Source organism: Sinocyclocheilus anshuiensis, unplaced genomic scaffold, assembly GCF_001515605.1.
Source record: "Sinocyclocheilus anshuiensis isolate Anshui unplaced genomic scaffold, SAMN03320099.WGS_v1.1 scaffold152, whole genome shotgun sequence".
In the NCBI taxonomy this organism is placed as follows: Eukaryota; Metazoa; Chordata; class Actinopteri; order Cypriniformes; family Cyprinidae; genus Sinocyclocheilus; species Sinocyclocheilus anshuiensis.
In genome coordinates this window covers 3,439,920-3,452,153 of record NW_015555781.1, presented here as the reverse complement: position 1 = coordinate 3,452,153, position 12,234 = coordinate 3,439,920, and the positions used below count along the sequence as shown (strand labels likewise).

The window sequence follows — 12,234 nt, the reverse complement described above, 5'->3', positions numbered from 1 at the left end:
AAAGACTACTTGAGGTGACAGGACATAGATCAGCTATTTGAATTCTGACAATTCCTTTGTTTGATCTTCCATACCACATAATTATGAGTTAAGTTGAACAGTGCTTAAATATATTTTAAATATTTCACTTACATTCTGTGAGATCAAAGTGTACCTTAATCCTACCTGATAATAATGCACTGGTTTTCTTTGGCATCCATCATTTTTGTGTATGAAGCATTTGCAATGGCAAATAGATGTCTGAAGACACAATGGAGAAGCACAACAAATGAAAGAAAAAAGTACAATATAAGCAATTAACCTTGCATTGATAAGAAAGTTCATTTTATAACAGTGCCAGTGCAAAAAAACTGTAAATGAATTCATTTGTTCATTTACCATTGTGAATGAATCAATGAATTAATGAATTTATTTATTTACTTATTTATTTATTTATAAACTTACGGAGGATTCTCTCCAAGCGCATGCCCTTTGTGTTGCAGAACCATGTCTGTTCCGTAGATGTTGAACATCTTGTATGGATTAACAGACACCAGAATACTTCCAATGTAAGTCTTGGAAGAAAACAAAATTATTTGTTAATAATCTGTTTTTGATTATAGTTCATTAATGAATTTAATTAGAATTTAATTCATTTTATTTCATTTTAAAGTTCATGCAAAATTCTTAATAATAAACTTTTAACAGTATAATAGCATTTTAATGTTATTTAACCAGTGGTTTTAAAATACATACTTTTTAGTTCTAAAGAAACACATGAATAGTACATTTATGTGTTTCTTTATAACTAAGATATGCAAATATGCAGTGGACTTTGCAATTTACTTACATATATCAAATTGCGTTCAAACCTTTTCTTCAAATTCAGTAACACAGCACCTTCGTGCAGTTCCCTGGAAAGAGTTTTATTCTTTAACAAAGCATTTTCTTTTAAATGTGAACACAAAATTTCAGTTATCATATATACTGTGTTTGTGTGTGTGTGTGTGTGTGTGTGTGTGTGTGTGTGTGTGTGTGTATGTGTATGTGTGTACATGTTTTTCTATCCCAGTGAGGACTTAAACCTGAATGCACACGGACTCATGGGGACTCTTGTCATCGTGGGGACCTACATTTTTTTTTTTTTTTGAGAATGTAAAAATGCTGAAAGTTTTCTATGAGGGGTAGGTTTAGGTGTAGGGCGATAGAAAATACAGTTTGTACGGTATAAAAACCATTACGCCTATGAAGAGTCCCCGTAAACCACCAATACCAACATGTGTGTGTGTGTGTGTGTTTGTATTTAGCATTCATCTTATTCAGTAATTTCATACTCAAGCTGTGTCATGTCCTCAAAGCCATCCTCCTCTGCACGTTCACGGTACAGCATTGTGGGCAGGCTTCGAATTGAGTACATCTAAAAAGCATTTCAGTAAAAGAAAATTGTGTAAACAATGTGTAAACCAATCATGATATAAGGCCAATGTTTCACACCATTTTTACTTATAGACCTTAGTCAGGGTGGATGTCATATTGAATTTTACAAAAATTAAAATGAAGCTGTGGGACAGGCTTACAAGTCTTATAGACTTTGCAAGGGCATGCATGGTTTTGAGTTTTTGTTTACATAAAGATGTTTTGGAAAGATATTTTGTCAATAACTGGCATGTACAATCAATTGAGCACACTGTACTTCTGTCAAAAAATTTAATATGCTGCTACCCTGACTAAAGTCTGTTGAAATGATACCTGATGCTGTTGTAATATAGCTGTCGTGGTAGGTGTATTTTGGTGCATTGTGGTTATTGTTCTTGTTTTGAGTTTGCCAAGTCATTTCTATTTTAATTGATTACTTCTAAAAAAAAAAAAAAAAGATCCATCCAGTCATCCATAGTCTATATTGCAGTAACCAATCCAAATAGCCAAGTCATAATATTTTCGTTTGATATTTGACATTGCCTGTTATTATTTTTGACCCCTAGTTTTAAACCTAAATTTCAGTCTTTCTAATCTAATTGTTTAATCTGAAGCTTCAGATCAGTCATACCATAGCATAGTTTTAGTGGCACAGACATTGTATAATTTTTTTCTAGTGTATTTATTTCTAGTGTATGAGAATTTCACAGGTAAAGTCTAGATGGCAACAAAAACTAAGCAACGGTTTCTTATATAGAGCAACTATATGCCAGTTATGTTACCTTGTCATACCAGTTCCCTTGAGGTTCACCTTCTCTATCTGGTAGCCATGCAGGTTCTGTGCTATCTGTCTCTTGGCCAGGAAACACAGGGATGACAAAATTCTCCAGTTCTTCATCCCTATACATGGACCATTTTGTGAGGTTCTGAACAGTATGATGAGGGAGGACTCTTTCTGAAGACCAGACATCATCTGGCTCATGAAGATCTATTATTTGATTTTGAGCCCAGTGTTCACCAGACTGGCCCTGAATCTGAGGGGTCACTACTGCATACCTTGGGTCCTCTGGAGAACATCCCAGTGTTGACGGCAACTTGTAGGATGCTTTACGCAAGTTAACGTTCGTCAAGGCATTTCCCAGGAAGGGTGATGTGGGAGATTCACTTTGAGCTGGTTGACCTCTTGTCATGACTGATCCATCAGGCAATCTGTAAGATGCTTTACGAAGGTTTTGGTTCTGAAGGGCACTGGACAGCATTGAAGGGGGAGCTTGCTCTTGTTTTGGATTTCTAAACAGGCCAGAGGTACTAGGTAAGCGATAGTTGGCCTTACCAACATTTTGTAGTGCACTTGACAAATTAGAATAAATTGATTTCTCTGGTTCTTGTTCAGAGCTCTTAGTCAAAAGTGTTCCATCAGGAAGTCTGTAGGAAGCTTTACGAAGGTTTGAATTCAAAAGAGCACTTGAAAGAAGTGGAGAGGATGACTGTTCTGCTGGTTGGTTTCGAGAAAAGAGAGAGCCATCAGGTAGTTTATAGGATGCTTTACGCATGTTAATATTCTGTAGAGCTCTTCCCAGGTACGGTGAGGAATTTGTTGTGTCCGCGGCTTCATCAGTGCTATTGGATACAAGTGTTCCATCAGGAAGCCTGTAACTTGCTTTTCGAATGTTAGGATTCTGGAGAGCATTGGATAACAGTGAAGAAGATTGAGCTGGTTGTGCTGGCTCATTTCTTGATATTATTGTACCATCTGGGAGCCTATAAGTTGCTTTCCGGAGACTAGGGTTTTGCAAAGCATTTGACAGAACAGATGTAGTCATCTCCTCTTTTTGGCCTCCAAAATTCCTTGATATTATTGATGTATCAGGTAGTCGAAAGGAGGCACCTTGAAGGTTTGGATTCTTTAATGCATTTGACAAAGGGGAGGAATAATCCTGTGCTTGCTGGAAAGGAGTAGGATTTCTCTGTACAGGAGAAGAATAGGATGCATTTCTTAAGTTAGGATTCTTAAGTGCATTTGATAATACTGATGCTTGCTGTTCGGGTTGTGACATCACTGGAGCATATAAAGATGTATTCCGCTGAAGAGGAGAGATGTATGAGGCACTGCGTAACTGAGGATTTTTTAGTGCATTGGTTAGGACCGAAGAAGGTTGCAAAATGTTTTGCGGTTCCTGCTGAGCAGCTGTGGAAGAATATGGAGATGTGATTCTTTGCAGTGGGGAAGTGAGAGACGCATTACGTAGGTAAGGGTTTTGCAATGCATTAGAGAGCATTGGAGAAGAACTCAGACTAGTTACCTGAACCTCTTGAGGTGCCACTATAGACTGAGGAGATGCAGACCTTTGCAGAGGTGAGCGGTAAGTGGCATTACGGAGAAGTGGATTTTGCAATGCATTTGCAAAATCTGGAGAACAGCTCTGAGATAAATTTTGGTTAATCTGCGACATTGGGGATTTAAACCTTGGAAAAGGTGAACTGAATGAAGCAGCAGCCAGATTTGGGTTCTGTAAAGCATTTGTTAGTAGAGGAGATGACCCTTGTTCAAATGTCTGGGCAAATTCAGTTATTACTTGAGGCTGAGGAGTGCTACTCAACGGAAATTGTGATCTGAGTGAGGCACGATTGATTAATTCATTATGCAGAGCATTTCTCTGTATAGAGGATGAGAGGATCGGCGATGGAGCGCGTACAGACATTGGTGAACCAGCTCTCACTGAAAGCTGAGGTGATGGACATGGGGTTGGAAAATGTCTCATAGAGAGTTGTGGTGATGGTATTCCAGGCTGTTTTATCGGAAACTGTTGAGGAAAAGGTGGTTGAGCATTCATTACAAGAGGACGACTCTGGCCTGTTATCGATTGCCTGAGAGAAACAGGACTTATTGGTACTGTCACAACAGGACGCCCTCGCCCAACAGGTCTATGAAAACCTCTTTGTGGATTTGGTGTTCCAGGTGGAAAGAATCTTTTTGAGTCTTGAAACCCTGCTGGTCTGGAACCTTGTCTTGCCAACATGATGGGGGAGGATCTAGCACTTTGATTCAAAGCTCCTGAACCCATGGATGCATTATGGATAGAAGATCTGAATGGAGCGACATTTTGCATTTGAGTAGTACCATGATGACCTTTTCTTTGAAAAATTGGATTGACGGGAGATGGCTTAACTGTTCCCATTGGCACTTTGTTCCCACCAAATCCTCTGAATCTATGTGTGGATGAACGAGTAGGTAGATATTGTGGGTCATGTTGAATTCTGCCAGAAAATGCTGATGGTGATGGTGAAAGAGGTCTCTGAGATCTAGAAGCAAAGGGGGATATTGGTCTTGGAGACACAGGTCTTTGGATGGGAGATGTGGCTCTGCGGGGTGGGTATGGAGAGAACTCCTCTGGTGACTGTTGGCCTATTGTTGGAGATAGTGGAGGGCTCCTCCTCCGTAATGATGGTTGTGGTGAAAGAGAGCTTTTCCTCATAGATCTTGATGACATGAAAGACTCCTGATTGCCTCTACCAATTGGCCTGAAACGAGATTTTATTGGAGGAGCAGGACTAGCACTTTGCCTCAGGGTTGGTCTAGGCGAAGAAGGAGGACTTCTTCTTGTCATTGAGCCTCGTGGAGACATTGGAGGACTCTCTCTTCCATTAACAAGAGGGGATGGTACTCTAGAACCAAATGGCTTTCTTTGGGGGTTTGGAGATTTTCCCCTTAAAGAAGCTAATGGTGATGGCGCTCGTCTGGATGGTTGTGGAGAAGAAGGGGGGCTAAATTTTCGTCTTTGAATAGGAGAGAACTGCCTTTGTGCATTATTATTGTTTGAAGGTGGGCCAAACATTCTAGACTGCCTTGGTGAGAACCTCGAACACATTTCCTCATACATATCAGATCTTTGGCGAGGCACAGGGCTGCTTCGAGTTGAAAAATTGCTTTGTCTTAAAGAGAGCTGTGGTGAGGGGAGATGGTTAAATTGTCTCAGTGTTATTGGTTGGATATTTTCATGTGGAAAATCAAGTCTCTGAAACATGGGATCTGGATAGACTAAATGGGGAGATACTGGATCACCCATAGTTGGATCGAATCTCCTTGCAGACAGAACTGGAGATGCTGGTGTTGAGAGTGGTATGGGTCCAACAGGTCCAAAAGAATGTCTACTTGGGACAGGTGACACTGGCATTGGAGACGAAAAGGGTCTTGCTTGAAGAACAGGTGAGGATGGTATTTGGGGTGATCGAGTTAAAATGGGACTACTAGGTGGTATAATAGGTGATGGTGCTTGCTGAATTAATATAGGTGTGGGAGATAATGTCCATTGTACAGTCTCCGGTTGCACTGGAATATATAGAGGAAAGCTCATAGGCGAAGGAAGTGGCTGGTTTTCAAATTGGTCTGGAATCATCTCAAGATCATTCCTTGAAATGTCAAGTTTTTCTTTTCCAAACAATTTTACTTGTGGTCTTGGGAATCTGAGTGAATCCTCAGTCAACATTCCTTCTCTTGGTATTTGAACATATTCATTACCATACGGTTCTGAGGATTCTGTTGGTTCCATGACATCCTCCACCGTGTATATAAATGGCTGGTTAACAACCATCTGAGGGTCAATGTAAACTGCACCGGTTTCTCCATTGTAGATGTACTGGTTTTGATTGTATGCATTTTGATTTCCTGGATACATCATGTAGGCATCTGAAACACCATCATAGTGACTATAATAATTTTGCTGATCACCATAATAGTCAAACTGCTCTGGATAGTGTCCATAGTCATAATATTCCACATCATTACCAAGGTAGCCAAATTCATCTTCCATAGCATAACCCATTTCATCGTAGTATTCCATACCATCAACAGGGTATCCAAATTCATCAATTCTCTGGTGTCTGTAATCATAGTCCATTCTGTCATCATAATAACCATAAGGTTGTCTTCCATCATACTGATACTGATCATAATAGTCAAGATCATCAAGATAGCCATACTCATCCTCATACATGGGATCATAGTAATTGTTCTCCTCATCATAGAATCTATACTCATCTTCAGGATAATCATAATACTCCTGGTCATCTTCAAAGTAGTCATACTGATGTGGTCCTCTGAAGCTCCCCTGACCATAGCTGTCATGATTTCTGCTTCTATATCGTTCCCGGGGATTATTTCTGCTATAACTGCTTTGAACACAGTCATCTTCCTCATAGCTGAACTCACCCTCATCATATTCATAACCTCCATTCTGATAGCCATGATATTGCCCCACACTTGACCTGTCATAACGAACAGAGCGACCTAGTCTTCTAGATGTTTTGGATGAGATGAATTTGTTAGTTAGCCAGTTTGCTGCTCCTGATATCTTCCCCAGAGCCCATCCTTTACTCTTGAATTGTGCAGCTCCAGTTTTCTTTTTACCAAAAAACCCTTTGAATTTGCCTCCTAGTCCAGAGGTAGCTGCTGCATTTTTATTTGCCTTTCCACCAATACTGAGTAATAAGAGTGTTCTTCCACCCTCCTCTTTTTTATTTTTGTCGTCTTCTGTAGCTTTTGACTTTCCAAAACCTGAAAACAACTTTGATGTACTTTGTAATGCCTTTGGTGTCATACCTTTTTTCTTCTTGCTGCCAGATAGTCCCATGAAAAGCCTAGATGTGCTTTTTAGCTTTTTAGACTGTTTTGGGGCTGACTTTGAAAAAAATGGGGACTTTCCTGTCAGACCTGTGAGAACTTTAGAAGCACCTTTTAAATGAGCTTTTGCATCCTCTTTCTTTTGAACATTCTGCTGACCCTGAACAGCAAAGCCCATCATAGCTGAAGAGGCCCCTTTCAGGTTTATGTCCTTCATTTTTCCAAGCTGAAGTTGTGGCTTCTTCTCTTCAGGTTGGAATCCTGTAACAGCTTTAGATGCAGCCTTAATATTGGCACGCTTACCAGTCTTTGGGTCAATGCCTTCTTCTGCTGCCTGGCCACGCTTTGGCTTAGTTACAGCCTTCACAGCCATAGCTTTGGACGCTCCCTTCAGTGCAGCTTTCCCTTTCCCTCGTTTACCACCATCATCCTCACTTTGCACATCCTCTTCATTCACTGCCTCACTGTCCTCAATCTCACTCCTTTCCACCTCGAAGGCCTCTTCAGATTCACTAGGAGCTTGTTTGCCCTTTCCTTTTCCTTTCTTTGGATCCTCTTTCCCTTTGCCTTTAGGAGCCTCTTTGCCTCCCTTCCCCCCTTTCTTGTCATCTTTTGTTGCCTTTGTATCTTCTTTTGCTTCCCCCTTTCCCTTGTCACCTTTCTTAGGTGCAGCTTTGTCCGCTTTATTTGGAGGCATTTTATCCTTCTCCAAAAGTCATTCTAATATATGTCACTGTGTCAAAAATGGGTGATCAGTGATAGAAAACTCAAACTGTAATACAAATGTTCCATGTGGAATACAGGTTCAACAAAGAGTAAATGAGTATAAAGTGCAAGTAGATCTCTTACATCACAAAAAAAGTTATTATTTATATGTCAAATTTAGTCTCTTGAGTGTAAGCCCAGGTCCAAAGCATTTCCAGTTAACACAAAAGCCAAATTGCTGCTAGCTCCTTTTGTTCAGGACTCTACCTTACAGGTGAATTCCTCACATTTCAGAAATGTCCGACAGAGTAGTGTCCTTGGCTGTAGTGCTAATTTTGGCAAGAGATTTCCCACAGACGAAAGGCTGCTTATCACAGGCATCCATGAATGTCAGCATCCCTTTTGTCATGTGCTACAAGCTTTTTCATGCCTTGGGAAAAGTACTCCAGTTACACTTTTTGTCCTCTTGAGTTTTGCAGGTAGTGTCCCTCAAGAGCTCCAAATGCATGTGTCTGAAAGTATGCGAGGGCTCCCCATGCTAGTTGCGAAGGGCACCTTAAATGTATCAGCTACACTGACTTAGGGTAACATTATCTGTTTGGCTCATTCCTATATAAATAATGCACGTTGGCTGAGCTGTTACTAAACTGTGTCTGAGGACATTTCCAAATAGAACCTAAGTATGATAATGATACTGACCGTGGAGGAATGTTTACACAATAATGTCATCACATTTGAGGTGGGTTAAATGTTTAATATTATTAGAGTAAACAAATAAAAAGCTTGTAATTGTTGTTCCAGACAACTTTTATTTTCTGTTTTTGATTGATACCATGCACGACATTTTGATTTAAAGCAAAATTATCAACCACCTAATTGAAATATCGGAGATGGAAATTATTTAAATTAATTGAATAGATATAACAAATATTTTGGATTGTTTAGACCAATAAAACTGAGCAAAAGTATATTCTTTGTACAAGGTATAAATATTTAGCTTGTAAAAATCCAGACAGACAAGATATATATTGTTTTTTTAAATGTCATACTTTATTGGCAGTATGACTTTGGAGAGCATTTAAAATAATTAGCACATCTTTATCTTTTAAATATATTTTTATGAGCAGGAGAAAATTCAAACAAGTATCAACATACATTATTATGATGCTACCAACTGTTTGATACACATGTATATGTAAGCTCTTTGAAAATTCAGTTTTTATAACGGACTATAATCACATATGTACATACTAAGCTGCGTGATTATTTCTCTGTTGACCACTTAATATTCCAAGAGTTCATGACACTGGTAGGGATTAATTCTTAATGGCTGGTCTGTATTCAGTTCACTAAGAAATAATAAAATATTAATCAGAAAAGTTCTAAATATAGAGTGACCCCATTCATTGTTAACATCAGATATTCGCCATCCCATGCAATTATTGCATATTTATGTGATATTATATGTAGGTGAGATTTACATTGAACATTTTTTTTCATGATTTAATTTTGTTGTCATTTTCCTTGCTGGAAGAGATTGTTATCAGAGTAATTTAAGTTGAGTAATTTTGCCTCTACAGTGCATCAGCAATTCAACTGTTATGCCTTGAAACAAGTCCAAGAAGAGATTATGAGCTGCTTGTCCAATCCATTTCCAATACACAGTTATGACTTCAACTTTAGCTGTCAATGTAATTAATAAAACACAAAAATAAAGAATTGATATATCAAGTTGATTTGTTTTGTTTCATTACAATACTAAATAGCGCTCTTAAAATCACATTATTTTCCAGCAGGATATATACATCATCATCACTACTTAGGAACTAAATACATATTAAGCTATATAAGGGCAAATATAAAGGTAAGCAAAGACTTATATCGGTGTAGACACATAGCTCAGCCTCCCTGGCGAGACATAATGCATACCACAAACTAGGGCTGCACGATAAATCGCATGCGATATTTAATGCGCAGATAAGATGCGCGTTAAATATCGCATGCGATTTATCGTGCAGCCCTACCACAAACCCTAAATGAACCCGTTTAAATCCAAGTCTAGCTATTCACCTAGGCCAAGTGCTGGGTAAGGTTACAATCAAGAGGCTCAGGGGAGGACTAGATTAAATTTCAGTGGTGATATAAATGGTTAGAAGCGAGATATCTAAGCGACTAAATCTATGCATTGTCTCATGCCAAACATTTAAATGCCAAACATGATCTTTTCCATATGTAATGTCAAATGGCTGCAGCAACAGCCTCTAAAACGTTATCCAGTTATCCACTGTACAATCCACAAACCTTTAAATTGCTACACTGCAAAAAAATATGATTGTGATTTTAACAGTAAAAGACTGAAAAATGCTACAGTAAAAATGTGTTAACTGGTTAACAGTGTTAAATAACTGTAATAGATCTAACATTACATTTAATGTAATTTTACAGTAAAATACTGTTAGTTTTTGGAAGTGAAAAAGAACAAGTCAAAACCGTAAATTGATATTCCCAGAACTCCCTGCATGATACTTCATATTTGATGTTTTTTCATTGAAATAGCTTATGCTTCTTTTTAGTTTTTCTTATAAGTTGTATACATTAGGGTTTTATATTACATCTAATGTTGTTAAATGAATGTTTTTTGCATTATTTTAGTGTCATGCATGTTACCATGATGGTGTTTAGTATTTGTGTGAATGACATTCTATCTATTAGTATTTCCCTTCTCTGCTTGTGATGAGCTTTAATTCATCTTATGACTTTCTCATCACCACTTTGGTGGTTATCAGTGTATTACAATGGTACAAAACAGTAGGTTGGTTTATTAGCATTATATCAGTTAATGAAATATGTTTTTTACTGTAAATTTAAGTTAAATTTGTAAAACCAAAAATGTTGCTATACCATATTTTTATACGGTAAAGTTCTGGCAACCACAGATGCCGGCATTTTACTGTAAATGTCACAGATATATATGTTTTGTTTTTTTACAGTGTATGTTTCATATTATTGTTCAATTAATTCTTGTGGCAAGTGACTCCAGCATCACTGAAGAAGCTACATTTTTCTTACTAACAGTAAAAGCAACAACATTAAACCATGACTTGTTAAACTGTCTTGTTATTGTGTCAGTGATTTATCTAAATGAATACAATTAAGCTACACCACACAAGTGCAGTTTTGTCACGTACAAGCAAACAAAGTGTTTCATTAATGTAATGAACCTCCTCCTGCTTGGCAATGCCAGCCATTAATCAATAAATAATGAAGGGGAATCCTTAAAAGGGCATCTGGGGTCTATAAAATGGTGGCCAAAAGTCCAAGATATGCCCATATAGTGATAAATGGTCATATATTTAAATAAATAATGAAAGGAATATATAAGTATATACATAAATATAACAATTTTAAATAACAAAATTACTTATTTTTTAATCTAATCTTGTTATATATATATATAATACCATGAATCAACAATTTATTTATGGATATTTATAATATTGGTCACATTTTATTTTAAGGTCCAATTCTCGCTATTAACAAACCATTAACTATGACTTTTGCCTCAGTAAACTCCTAATTTGTTGCTTATTAATAGTTGGTATGGTAATTGCTAAGTTTAGGTATTGCGTAGGATTAGGGATGTAGAATATGGTCATGCAGAATAATATGTGCTTTATTCGTACTAATAAACAGCCAATATGTTAATAATAGGCATGATAATAAGCAACTAATTAAGGGTGGGAAGTGGTCCCTATACTAAAGTGTTACCATAATATCTTAGTAAAAGAATATGTAGCTAGCATTTTACAAGAAACATACATAATAAATGCATAATAAGTCTATTTTGATATTGATCAAAATGACCATGCCAATAGCTGTAACACTTACCTTAAAAATTGCAATTCAAAAATTATTACATCCAAACCCTTTTCCAAAAGAGGTGCTCAAAGTTGTCAATCACTATATAATGTTCTGACATATAAGATCCATTCTCAGTACAATGAGTGCGCTGCATTTAAATATGCTTGACTAACTCATTGTATGTTCAAATCAGGGCTGATCTATTATGTGCTTCCTCTCACTAATTGCCCTCTTTCAGACATAAAAACTGCCCACATACAAACAGTCATCTTCTCAAACTGAGGTGGAACAAAAGCAATGGTAATCTGACTTGCGTGTTTCCTGATTTGGACAATATGCATTACATGACACAAAGCATCGTTATGTATGTCTGAGAAGCTGGCAGGTATACAATTTCTATTATTCTAGAAACCAAAAGTCTGGCTCTGTATGCAAACAAACCACCTCACCCCTATTACAAGCTAATTGCTAACAGGCAGTAGCTGCAGAGACGCTGTTTTTGCCTCCAGGTTTTAGACGTGAGAATGCATCATCATAGGCAGTGACAAAGTGTCCATCTAAAAAAACGTATTTATTAAAGCTCCTTCTCCTTATGGTCAATATTTGTAATGCCAATAATTGTTCATTATAGTAGACTGTCAGTTGGCCCATGC

At 37.6% G+C, this 12,234-nt stretch overlaps 1 protein-coding gene across 1 annotated transcript in view; it reads right to left on the bottom strand.

Moving 5' to 3' along the window:
- Positions 1-2,585, bottom strand: part of LOC107674587 (unconventional myosin-XV-like) — a 29,565-nt gene extending 26,980 nt beyond the window's left edge. The window contains 5 exon segments of the mRNA XM_016468599.1: positions 166-240; positions 445-554; positions 830-893; positions 1,314-1,396; positions 2,178-2,585. Of these exon segments, the coding sequence (XP_016324085.1) occupies positions 166-240; positions 445-554; positions 830-893; positions 1,314-1,396; positions 2,178-2,585 (740 nt within the window).
- Positions 2,586-12,234: the final 9,649 nt, after the last annotated feature.